The 14,051-nt window shown below is 36.8% G+C and overlaps 1 protein-coding gene across 1 annotated transcript in view; it reads right to left on the bottom strand.

Annotated features, from left to right (window-relative positions):
• Window positions 1-14,051, bottom strand: part of WDR44 (WD repeat domain 44) — an 80,988-nt gene that overhangs the window by 29,566 nt on the left and 37,371 nt on the right. Inside the window, exons 7-12 of the mRNA XM_029240901.1 lie at window positions 12,976-13,112; window positions 11,761-11,844; window positions 6,763-6,869; window positions 5,855-6,006; window positions 2,941-3,079; window positions 1,612-1,676 (exon numbers count right to left, since the gene is read on the bottom strand). Of these exons, the coding sequence (XP_029096734.1) occupies window positions 1,612-1,676; window positions 2,941-3,079; window positions 5,855-6,006; window positions 6,763-6,869; window positions 11,761-11,844; window positions 12,976-13,112 (684 nt within the window). The remainder of the gene's footprint in view (window positions 1-1,611; window positions 1,677-2,940; window positions 3,080-5,854; window positions 6,007-6,762; window positions 6,870-11,760; window positions 11,845-12,975; window positions 13,113-14,051) is intronic.

The raw sequence follows: 14,051 nt of genomic DNA, 5'->3' as shown, positions 1-14,051 counted from the left end.
TTTCTAGACTCACTGCTATCATAATCTACCATAATCGAAGTACCCATTTATCTCTGGGGTTGAGAGCCTCTTAAGTGGTCTCCCTGTCTCTAGCCAGGAGCCCCCATCCAATCTATCTTTTACACTGCTACGAGAATGCTCATTCCAAAACAAAAATCTGAACATTTTAATTCAGCTTCTGACCCAAACCCCTCAAAGCCCATCTTCCCCTAGTACCTTGAGGATAAAGTTCATATGTTTTGGTTTAATAGAAAAAGCCACTGAAAATACCAATCCTGCCTACCTTTCCTACAACTCTCACACATGCACCCTTTGCTCCAGCCAGGTAGTACCTTTAACATGCCATGTCGTTTCAGCCTCCATGCCTTTGCCCTTGCTATTTGCTCTGATACGCCCCTTCCTTCCCTCACATAGTTGATTCCTCGTTCAAAGCCTCCAGGGAGCTTTTCCTGACACACTAATTCATAAGGCTAACTTGTATACTTGTGTAGTATCTTCTATAGAGTATTACCATCCAATACTATAATTGCAGATATATCTATTTCACTAGATTTCACAGTTAGCAAGGTCCCTGAGGCCAGAAAATAAGTCTCATTTGATTTTGCAGAATCTAGCAGTGTCTGGCACATGTAACAGGCACTCAGAAAACATTTGTTGAGGGAGTTTAGTTTCAGACCTATTAATTGATGTGCTTAAAGAACGTGTAGGTGGAGAGAGCCTATATATATTATTATGTGAAAAGGGCAGCATGCACAATAAGATTTCACTGTTGTTTAAAAAACATAAAGCTATTGAAAGGAAACAAGAATTATGGAGCTAAAGCCAGTTTAGGATTGGAGGTAGCGAGTGAATATGTCAACTGAGAATAGCCAAAGGACAAACCCCAGAAAAACAGCAACATTTTAGGGGGTGGAAGAGGAAGAGACAGCAGGGATATAGGAAGAGAACAAGGAAAAACAGAAACATGGAAAGCTGAGAGGAGTATGTTTAGAGTAGGGAAAAATTAGTGTCAAATACTATAGAGCCAATGAAATCCCAAGAAAATACTGTTGAGCAGATGGACATTTTAGATTCTATTTGTTTACATCACCCTTGCCTTGCTGAATACACAAGAAGCACAGGGACAGCTTAGAATAATATTTTGCATTCTGCTTCTTAGGTTAAAACTAGTTATATTTAACCTTCCAGCTCTGAAACCAAATGAAAATCATCAAGATATTTTAAACCACCTGACACTGGGATAAAACATTTATTAAACCAAGAAGATGGAAAAATGAAAATATTTCAATATCTTTTTTCTTTCCTTAATTATCTTTAATTCAGGTGTCCGTTACTATTATTATTTTTAAAATATCTAACATGGATTTGAGGGGAGGGAATTTTTTAATTTAAGTTTACATTAGTATAGTAGCTTGAGTAATATTAGTTACTGTCTGACAATCTTTAAACATCACAATTTTTCATTTAACAATTCTAACAGAAAAAACCTCTCAGTTCTAATGCATCTCAATTTTAAATGCTTTCATGTACCTGTAATATCTGATAAACAAGGTACTTTATGGTAAAAAATCATAGTATGTAACAATAGTAACCATAAAATAATAAACATACCCCTGTATCTGTATCAGATTTTGATGAATTTAGACTTTCCTGAGAAGGTGATGGGGACACACGTCCTAAAACAACATAATAATTGTAAAAAGGCACGTATATATACAAGTGTACACACACACACACATCAATCAGAAATAATAATACAGTAACACCTATTTAAAAGTCATAGAATACATCATTCTGGAAAAATACATTTTTCTAAACAAGCGAAGCGTTAACTCTTACGCACCAAAATATTTGTTTTTATCATTTTTATATAAAATATTTATAAAATGGCTTAACCATTTCCCCAATTTAAAAAAATACTGTTAAGTCCTCATTATTCATCGTGAAGACATTCTTGTCAATCCTAACAGTTAAGAAGATGAATACAGGGGCAGGAAGGGTCTGGGCTGGGGTAAGTCTCAATGACCACTGAAAATAGTCTTTCTGCTCCAGGCAGGGCAATAAATGTATAATAAACATAGTTTTACTTTTTGTCAACTCATCATCATCTTGAATTATGTATTATAACATATTGCAAACAACCCCATGGGGCTACTAAAGTATATGGGCCTCGCTGGCCAGTTTAGTGGCTCTCCCTAGATTTCTATGTTCCTCAAACTGCTGCTTCAACTACAGTCTATACTCCTGCCCATAACTACCTCTATTCTCCTTTCTCCCATCCCTTAACTTCTGTGTTCAGCCTTGGATGATTGGGTGGTGAGGGGTTTGTGGAGAAAATGTACTGCAGTTAAATAATGACAATAATTACAAGAAAAGAATCCCATAAACTTAAAGCTCCTATTTACATCAATTTTACACACTTTGCTGATAACACAATACAAAAATATTTTACATAGTTGTAATCGTTGTGTATACACATCATGTTCTGGGGTTTCTCTTTTCCATTTAACCTAGTTTCATATACCCTTTGATGTACTGACAAATCACATTTACTTTCCATGGCTATGTTTCCTTAATCATTCTTTACTTACTGGATGTAAACATTATTCTCATTCTTTTTCTAGATTAATCAGATATTTCATTTTAACCTAAGATAAAACTGAAAGTTACCAGGGGAAACCAAATAACTTTGTTCTCGGTAGTTGATGAATTTAACTCTGCAGTACACCTAAAAAGAGATAAAGTCAAAAACTTTGTGGTAGCTTTTTTCACTGGGTTTAGATGCTTTCTGCTGTTGACTTCTGTTTTAAGTTTGTGGCTTTTATGGAAAGTAGTGCTTGCTGCAAATGATTGCCAGATAAGAGGGTATCATTATACCTAAAATGTAAAAATGCCAGATGTCTCCAGATTTTGTAAAACCCACCAATAAATGAAAAATACCTTCAGTATTGTATTTCATCCGCATATTGTTGAAATAGTCGAAAGCATTTTTTAAAGCCCATATTCTTACTACATTGTCTTGTCCAGCTGAGGCAAGTAATCTGCCACAGTGAGAAAATTTCATGGTCCAAACAGCTCCCTGTGAAAACAAAGGAAGGTTCAAAGTTATTACTTTAGAAGTTGAGACATTGTTTTTAAGCCAAAGAAAAAAGTTATGCCAAATTACACATACAGTAAATCCCCTACATATGAACAAGTTCCATTCCGAGAGTGCGTTTGTAAAACGTCAGCCTAGGTACCCAACTAACACAATCAACCATACAGTACTGTACTGTAATAGGTTTATAATACTTTTCACACAAATAATACATAAATAACAAACACAAAAAATAAAGAAAACATTTAAAATCTTACAGTACAGTACACCTTGAAAAGCATAGTGCTGTACCAGCTACATCACCGCTGCTTTTATGCCTGTTTCCGGACATCCTGGGCTTGAAATAAAGACACTGTACTACTGTACTCTATACAGTACTGTACAGTAAAGTACACAAAACCGCAACCACTTGTAGAGGATGCACACACGTGACAATGTACGCCAGACACGTGAACTTACGTGACTAGACATGTGAACGCACGTTCGCATCTTTGAAAGTTCACAACAAGGGTCGTATGTAGGGGACTTACTATACACTAAGATAATGCTCACATAACTAACACCACTTAAGGCCAATAGTCCAATGGTGCTATAATACCACAAAAAGGGACTTTTAGAAGAGAGGGAAAAGACAGTTGCAGTTTGCATAGTCTAAACTAACAACTTCAGGCTTCCCTGGTGGCACAATGGTTAGGTATCCGCCTGCCAATGCAAGGGACATGGGTTCGAGCCCTGGTCCGGGAGGACCCCACATGCCATGGAGCAGCTAAGCCCGTGCGCCACAACTACTGAGCCTGCGCTCTAGAGCCGATGAGCCACAACTACTGAAGCCTGTGCGCCTAGAGCCCGGGCACCGCAACAGGAGAAGCCACCACAATGAGAAGCCTGTGCACTCAACGAAGAGTAGTCCCCGCTCGATGCAACTGGAGAGGGCACATGTGCAGCAGCGAAGGCTGAACGCAGCCAAAAATAAAACAAACAAAAAAATAAATTTATAAAAAAATAAAAATAAACAACTTCAAGACCCAAAACCTTGTTCACATATTAATGGAAATGGGAGATCTGAGGTGGCCAGAAACCTTCATTGCAAAAGAACAAATCCTAGTCTGGGGTCTCAGTCTCCTAGCTGAACATGAGGGCGAGTGGGATAGGAGGGCGCACAGACCTCAGAATGGCAATAACAACTCCTGACCAGGGCTGAGGGAAGAATAAGGCCCAGCTTAGCAGTGACCCTCACAGCACTGGTTATTTAGAAGTGTTGGAATGGAGTGGTCTCATTCTATTTTTCTCCCCAGAAAAAAGGTTTTGCAGCATATGGCTAAAATTCCCAGATAGACAGTACTAAGAACAGTGCGGAAGTGTGTGTGTGTGTGTGTGTGTGTGTGTGTGTGTGTGTGTGTGTGGTGGGGGGGCAGGCATGGTAAAGAATGTGAACACTTAAATTGGAAAGGCCAAATCCTATTACAATAAATACTGTTATAACCACTGTTATAACACACATCTATGCAGGTCAAAAAGATCATCCAAGTTAAAGGTAACAGTTTATTTACTGGAATAACATTCATTTCCACAAAATTCAAGTATGTTAAGAAATTTGTCATTTGGAGCCTACTTCAATGAGATTTACTTAAAACTGGAAATAATGAAAGAGAACCAATACAGTACAAGGAAATTCATCAGATTCCTTAAGGAAGTTACTATAATCAATTGAAACCTTTTTTTTTTTTTTTCGGTACACGGGCCTCTCACTGCTGTGGCCTCTCCCGTTGCAGAGCACAGGCTCCGGACGCGCAGGCTCAGCAGCCATGGCTCATGGGCCCAGCCGCTCCGCGGCATGTGGGATCTTCCTGGACCGGGGCACGAACCCGCATCCCCTGCATCAGCAGGTGGACTCTCAACCACTGCGCCACCAGGGAAGCCCTCAATTGAAACTTTTTAAAAAATTTATTTGATTGAAGTAGAGTTGATTTACAATGTTGTGTTAATTTCTGCTGTACAGCACAGTGATTCAGTTATACATATACATTCTTTTTCATATTCTTTCCCATTATAGTTTATCACAGGATATTGAATATAGTTCCCTGTGCTATACAACTCAAACGTTTTATGTGTAGATTATAAGCACCAAAGTAAATTCAAATCTGGCTGCCAACTGATATGTGTAAGCCAACTTTTAGATTTAAAACCTAAATAGATAAGTAGATTCCCTGATCAAAGACCAACAGTATCACTTACCCAGTTCTGAGTTTATTACTGCCTTCCCTGCGTTCCTAGCATTTTCAGGGGGTAACTGTAATGTATTCGTGAACTTTATATCTACTTTGGTACATTTTAACTCTGATAGATGACTTGTACCTCTACCTCTCTCCTTGTTCTGTCACTTTACAAAATATATTGAGCTTCTGAAATATTTGTATTAATTATTTAAAATATACCAGGGAGCATTTTAAACATTGTTCAAAGTGACAGATCACCCTTAACTGCTTTAAAGTTTGGTACCTTTCTCTGGTAAAAGAAAGTTTGCATAGCTTTCTTAATAATACAGGCCTAGAGTTTACTTATTCAATAGGTCACTTCTTGAACAATGATTCAGAGACAGACTTTGCATTACCTATTCATTAAATCATATTATTATCAATTCACTTTTCATGGCTCAGGCTAGCGAAATTACATACATAAGACATCAGCTTTATAGAAACCAAAGTATTTCTCTCAATGAAAACAGAATCAATCCTGAAAAATAAAAAGGTTGCTTACCATATGTTCACCACTAAGATCTTGTACCACTTTGATCTGATCAAAATCATAAGGTCCTTTGAAGCCATGTGCTGCTTTGAATTTAACTGGTCTTGTGTATGGCATTCCTTCATCATCACTTGATGAAGGATCATCTTGATCAGTATGAAACACTGAATAGAAAAGCAATAGAAATCATCACTAGCTAATATAGATATTGCTACTGTCATATTTTCATATCCACTGCTTACCAAGAAAATTCATTAATTGGAAAAGCAAAATCTGTCTATTACTAAACAGCATATTGGTTAGCAGCATGGAGTCTGGTACCAGATTGCCTGGGTCCAAATCCAGCTCTGCCATTTATTATCTGTGTGACTATGGGCAAGGTATTTGACCTTTTTGTGCCTCAGTTTTCTCATCTATAAAATGGGGATAATAATGGTCCTTACCTCATAGAGTTTTTAAGAGGATTAAATGAGTTAACACAGGTGAAAGTGCTTGGAACAGTGTCTGGCACAGAATAAATACTATATAAGTGTTTATTAAATAAAACAAATGAGCACAATTATAACAAAGGCATAGGAAGTTAAGGTGCGGAAATTCAGAAAATTTACCTAATTTTGAGAATATTTATAAACACTAAATAGCCTTACAAAACGAATTTACAGCTGATTACTGAACACTCAACTCTTCCAGGTTGCTAGTCACAAAGTATGTACAAATTCATGTTTAAGATGCATAAATTCATTTTTCTTCCCACTCATAAAACTGATAGTGAGAGTAACATGATTTATTGAAATACTAAGATATTAGCTATTAAGGTTTATTACTTTCAATAAAATAGAATGCTTCTTACAAGCTACAGGCTAAATTTAAATGATTACAAATCAATTAAGTATTCAGTTGAAATGTTCTATTTCACTTACCTTCGTCTCTAACACTTTTAACTTTATTTACAGCACGTTCGCCGTATTCCTCAGCAAGGTGCTTTGCTCTCTTTACTGATTTTCCTAGGAACTTCTTTAGTTGAGTCCTTAACAAAAATACCAAAAAAAGAAAAAAACCAAAAAACCCAACCCAAATTACTTCTTATTAACTCAACTAATTGTAAAAGTTCAACAATTCACAGATAATCTCATGAGCTGTGACTGGTAAAGTGTATCATTTTGAAATAACTCCTTTTTTATATACATAGTAGGTCTTTGAGTTCCCAAATCCCTTGTTCTATGGAATAAATATACTCAAATCAATATGGCTACAAAGGAAATATAGGCAGTTCCCCCCAATGTATAATATCATATCCTCTAGAGCACTAGTTTTCAGTGATGGATAATAATCACTTGGTGGGAACGGAGTGGGAGGGGAGTGTTTTAAAGTGCAGATACCTGGGCGCGTGGGCTTCACTAGTTGTGGCACGTGGGCTCAGTAGTTGTGGCTTGCGGGCTCTAGAGCACAGGCTCAGTCGTTGTGGTGCACGGGCTTAGTTGCTCCGCGGCATGTAGGATCTTCCCAGACCAGGACTCAAACCTGTGCCCCCTGCATTGGCAGGCGGATTCTTAACCACTGTGCCATCAGGGAAGCCCTAACTTCAGTTCTTGAAATGTACCAAGCTTTTAGTCACCTCAAGGCCTTTGGATGGGTGGTTATTTCTGCCTGGAACACTTCTCCCTTGGCTAATTTCTACTTATCTTTTAGGTCTCAGAACAAATAGCTCTCTTTTAAAAAAGCCCTCCTTGACTCTTTAGAACAGATTTTCCTGTTATACACTCCCATAGCACCCCATACATTCTTCTATAGTAATTACTACAAACATAGTTAGATTTATCTGTGTAATTACATGTTTAGTGTCTGTTTCTCTTATTTAACTGGAAGCTCTATGAGGGCAGAGACTACGATTGTCTTCCTAACTATTTTATCTGCAGCACCAAACTCCCATGTCTAACTGACAGAAAGACTACAATATGCTACAACTGGTACTGATATGAAGAGATGTCCATTACATAATAGGTATTTTTTTAAAAAAGTCAATAAACTATAGACACAGTATAACTTCACTTTTGTGAGAAAAAAAATTCTATGGTGGGGACTTCCCTGGTGGCACAGTGGTTAAGAATCCACGTGCCAATGCAGGGGACATGGGTTCGATCCCTGGTCCGGGAAGATCCCACATGCCATGGAGCAACTAAGCCCGTGCGCCACAACTACTGAGCCTGCACTCTAGAGCCCACGAGCCACAACTACTGAGCCCACGTGCCACAACTAGTGAAGCCCACGCGCCTAGAGCCTGTGCTCCGCAACAAGAGAAGCCACCGCAATGAGAAGCCCACGCATGACAAAGAAGAGTAGCCCCCGCTCGCCGCAACTAGAGAAAGCCCGCGCACAGCAATGAAGACCCAACGCAGCCAAAAATAAATAAATTAAAAAAAAACTCTATGGTGAACATACCTAAAGATTATTTCTGGGGGTGAGAGTATGAGAGGCTTTCATTTTCTTTTTTACCCATTTCTGTATTACTTTTGATAATCATAAAACACAGATGATAAACCTTTTTCTTTTGGCCACACCACGCGGCTTGTAGGATCTTAGTTCCCTAACCGGGGATCAAACCCGGGCCCTTGGCAGTGAAAGTGCAGAGTGCTAACCACTGGACCGCCAGGGAATTCCCAGGTAAACCTTTTTTTTTTTGAGGTATAGTTGATTTATAATATTATATTAGTTTCAGGTGTATAATGTAGTGATTCAAACTTTTTATAGATTATACTCCACCTATGGTCAATTAATGTATGACAAAGGAGGCAAGAATATACCCTGGAGAAACGACAGTCTCTTCAATAAGTGGTGCTGGGAAAACTGGACAGCTACATGTAAAAGAATGAAATTAGAACATTTTCTAACACCATACACAAAAATAAACTCAAAATGGATTAAAGACCTAAATGTAAGACCAGATACTACAAAACTCTTAGAGGAAAACATAGGCAGAACACTCTGACATAAGTCACAGCAAGATCTTTTTGGATCCACCTCCTGCAGTAATGAAAATAAAAAAAAAAATAAACAAATGGGACCCAATTAAACTTAGAAGCTTTTGCACAGCAAAGGAAACCATAAACAAAGAAAGCCCACAGAATGGGAGAAAATATTCGCAAACGAAGTGACAGACAAGGGATTCATTTCCAAAATATACAAAACAGCTCATGCAGCTCAATATCAAAAAAACCAAACAACCCAATCAAAAAATGGGCAGAAAATCTAAATAGACATTTCTCCAAAGAAGACATACAGATGGCCAAAAAGCACACGAAAAGATGCTCAACATCACTAATTATTAGAGAAATGCAAATCAAAACTACAATGAGGTATCACCTCATACCGGTCAGAATGGCCATCATCAGAAAGTCTACACACAATAAATGCTGGAGAGGGTGTGGAGAGAAGGGAACCCTCCTGCACTGTTGATGGGAATGTAAATTGGTACAGTCACTATGGACAACAGTATGGAGGTTCCTTAAAAAACTAAAAGAACTACCATATGATCCAGCAATCCCACTTCTCTGGGCATATATCTGGAGGAAACCATACTTTGAAAAGATACATGCACCCCAATGTTCATACCAGCACTACTCACAATAGCCAAGACACGGAAGCAACCTAAATGTCCATTGACAGAGGAATGGATAAAGAAGATGTACATATATACAATGGAATATTACTCAGTCATAAAAAAAGAATGAAATACTGCCATTTGCAGCGACATGGACGGACCTAGAGGTTATCATACTAAGTGAAGTAAGTCAGACAGGGAAAGACAAATATCACACGATATCACTTACATGTGGAATCTAAAAACAAGGATACAAATGAACTTATTTACAAAACAGAAACATACTCACAGACTTCGAAAACAAACTTACGGTTACCAAAGGGGAAAGGTGTGGGGGGGGATAAATTAGGAATTTGGGATTATCATATACACACTACTATATATAAAATAGAGAATCAACAAGGACCTACTGTATAGCACAGGGAACTCTACTCAATATTGAGTAATAACCTATATGGGAAAAGAATCTGAAAAAGAATGGATTATGTATAACTGAATCACTTTGCTGTATACCTGTAAAACTAACATGCTATTGTAAATCAACTATACTCCAATGTAAAATAAAAATTAAATTAAAGTTATTATAAAATAGTGGCTATATTCCCCATGCTGTACAATATATCCTTGTAGCTTATTTATTTTACACACAGTAGTTTGTACCTCTTAATTCCTTACCCCTACCTTGCCTCCCCACCCTTCCCTCTCTCCACTGGTAACCACTGATTTGTTCTCTATATCTGTGCTACAGAAATTAAATACAGATATAGAGATTAAAAACAGATAAACCATTTTTAAAATCACAATAAGGTCTCTGCTACCTATAACTCTGAAGTTATATTTTCTGGTTAACTACAGGTTTAGTACTACTTTAAGCAAGGAAACATATTTTAATCATTTTGGATGAGAACATTTCTAAAATACATACTTTTGTGCCTTCTTTAATGGCACTTAATGCTCGATAAGTTTCTTTCTTTAATAAATAGGGTCAGTTACCATCTTTACTATTCTTTAATACATTCAAGGCTTTTCAAATGGATTGCAAGTGAGCCATAATATTGGTTCCCCTCTCAGCCTTCAAGGCAACAGGGTAGGGCCCAGAGAAACCAGAACCCTGGGCCAGTCTCTTTTGGCCATCAGCTGCCTCATCAGTTTACCCCAGGGTTCAGTGCAAATAATACCATGTTCTGTATGTCACAACATAAGAAGAAGTTGAAAGCACTGCCATGTGAAATGGTTGTGCAATGTGTGAGTCCTTTTTTATCATTTTCTGATTCCTCTCTTGCAATCAGAGTATTATGTGACATTCTTATGCGCTGATTTACATGTCAGTTTGCTGCTTCTATTTTGCTCTGAGATCAGATACCAGATGACCAGATTTTTAGAAATTATGTAAGAAGTAAGTATAAAGGCTTTGAATGAACTTGAGGAGCTTTTCTTTTAAAAAATAATGAGCTTTAGTGCATGGAGCAAGTGACATCTTTCCTGGATGTCTATATGTCTCCTGAACAATTCTAATTTTCCGGTTCCCGATAGTTGCCATTGCTAGAAGGCCAAGGTCCAGACAGCTGAGGTGTTATCATATACCTCCACTGTGGGCATACCTGCTCTAAAAAATCTCAATGCTTTCTTTGCTATACTTGCCACACTAGGAAAAGATCAGACTTGAGTGGAGAGCTCATTTTAGGCCTTAGACTGAATTATTGCCAATTAAGTGACTTGTGTATAATCAAGCAAAACATACATGTCCACCACTGTGCTAGATTTTTATAGGGGAAAAAGAAGAATGATGTGATCAAAATCCTTTTGCAACACATGGTCTAGTTGTTTAACATATATTTATCTTATTTTTTAAAATCAGAAAACAGTTTAAGATAATATAAAATATAAACAGCAAATGTAAGTTATGTAGACAATAGGTGTCATTGAAATTGAGAACAGGAAAAACTTTACTATGTACTGGAGTAGTAAGGAAGAATCTCATGTAGTTGGGTTTAGAAAGACAAATAGGATTTGGAGAGATGAGAAATGGAAAAAGCAACTTCAAGGACAATCCTGTTCTTCTACCAACACTTCTGGCACCTACCATCAGAAAAATACAAGCATGATGCAAAATGTATCGATCATTTACTGTATGTCAGATGCTATAAAAATGACCAAGACAGCCTCAAGGAACTCATAATCCATTGCCCGAGGGCAGGGAGTGGTAGTGGTGGATGGACATGTAAACTGGACAGAATATAGATTTAAAATATGGCAGCTCTCATATATATATATATAATAAAAGCCTGAAATGAAGAAAAGAGATGTACTGTTAACTCACGTTTTCTGTTTTAACCTTCCACCATCAGTATCTGTTTGCTGAGACTGTAACTTCTCTTCATCATCTGACTGTGCTGCGTCATTACTACAAGAAGAGGTAGTCATTTTATAAGAAGCCATTTCCCCTACACTTCTCAAAAATCTCTATGTGTACTTAGTATACAATTAGCTAATCAGTGTAAGAAAAAAATGTTAACATGCTTTATATAAGTTTAATTTAAATGATGACCCTGAGAATTTAAAGACTTGAAAGATCATAGAGTAGAATCTTTAAGCAAGGTGCAATGTACAAAATGCAAACGAATGCAATTTAGGAATTTATGAAAAAACCTAACACAAACAAGGCTTTTTGCTGGGCAAAACATGCTGTACAGAAATGACACATTAACTTATAAATATCTCCATCCTTACTTACCAGGCACATCATGTGAAAGCTTTGCTTTCACCGAAATTATTTCTTAGTTCTACATACATCTCACAGTAAAGTCAATCACCTCACTCTAAAGACACTTTCTGACCCTAAAAAGACAATACAATTATTTATAAAATTTCTGATCCTTAAAGCAAGGTTTCAGAAGACCAGGTGTTTATCCCACATGGCTTTTTAGCTTCATGTGTTCTAATATTGTCTCTAGTATAATATTGGGTTGGCTGAAAAGTTTGTTCGGGTTTTCTGTAAGATGTCATAGCAAAACCCGAACAAACTTTTTGGCCAATCCAATATCAATCATTTTAAAAGAAGACAAACCAAATACTATGAGATTTAAGATATATATATATTTTTCCCCAAGTAATTGTAAAATCTTGAGAACAAAGCTGAATAAAGAAAATGTGATACACACACACACACACACACACACACACACACACTCAGAGAAGAATATTATTCAGTCATAAAAAGGAAGGAAATCCAGCCATTTGTGACAACATGGATGGACCTTGGGAGCATTAAGCTAAATGAAATAAATCAGACAGAGAAAGACAAATACTTTATGATATCACTTATATGTGGAATCTTAAAAAAAAAAAGCTCATTTTAAAAAAGAGAGAGAAAGAAGTTTAAGAATACATACATTAACTAACTCTAATTTTAATTCTAACTTTAAAAAAAGAAGACTGAATGAAACCAAATTAGGGACTCTCATAGTTCATAAACAGAGAACTTTTCACCACTCTGAATGAAATACTACAAATGATAAATAATAACAGGCCATACCTTACATATTCCTTAGTCCTTCTCATGATGTGTAGAGTGAGAGGATTAATACCTGTTGGCAGTTTCTCTTCTGCAAGACTCAAAGGTATTTCTTCTCCAGTATCCAGATTCTTAATCATTACACTGGCTAAAATTTCCTGAAGTAAAAAATAACACCAAGAGTACCTATAATTTAATTATCTTTTTGAATCTACAAAATCCTCAAAAATTCAAGCTAAGAACTTTCTAGATACATTCAGGACTATGTACAATTTTTTTTTTTGCGGTACGCGGGCCCCTCACTGTTGTGGCCCCTCCCGCTTGTACAATAATTTTTTAAACATTTTTAGTGAGATACAATTTCCACACCACAAAATGCACTCGTTTAAAGCGTATAATTCAATGGTTCTGGGTACATTCACAGAGTTGTTCAATTACCACCATTATCTAAGTTTAGAACATTTCTACCTCCCCCAAAAGAAACCATAAACCCATTAGCTGTCATGCTGTATTCCCCTCTCCTCCCAGTCCTTGGCAACCACGAATCTACTTTTTTTCTCTATGGATTTGCCTATTCTGGACATTTCATATAAATTAAATCATATAGTATGTAGTCTTTTGTGATTGGCTTCTTTCACTTAGCATCATCCTGTCAAGGTTCATCCATATCGCAGCATGTATCTCTTTCCTTTTAATTGCCAAAAAATAGTCCACATGGATGGATATACTACATTTTATTAATCCATTCATCAGTGTTGGACATTTGTGTCGTTTCCACACTTTCGCTAGCATGAACACCTATGTATATTTTTTGTGTGGATGTATGTTTTCCTTTCTCTTTGGTGTATACATAGGATTGGTATTGCTGGGTCATGGTAACTCGATGCTTAATATTTTGAGGAACTACCAAACCGTTTTCCAAAGTACAATAATTTTTTTAAATGTACTGTTTAAAAGAAACAAAAGTTAAGATTTTGCTTCAAAACTTCATTCTGAATAAATTGGCCAATAGATGTATACTAAATTTTAAGGTAAGAATTAAACATTGAGTCTGTATACACTGTACATAATCCAATATGCATAAAAACATATACCTA

Source organism: Monodon monoceros, unplaced genomic scaffold (assembly GCF_005190385.1).
Source record: "Monodon monoceros isolate NGI ecotype Baffin Bay Population unplaced genomic scaffold, NGI_Narwhal_1 Super_Scaffold_22, whole genome shotgun sequence".
In the NCBI taxonomy this organism is placed as follows: domain Eukaryota; kingdom Metazoa; phylum Chordata; class Mammalia; order Artiodactyla; family Monodontidae; genus Monodon; species Monodon monoceros.
This window is presented reverse-complemented; position numbering and strand designations above follow the sequence as displayed.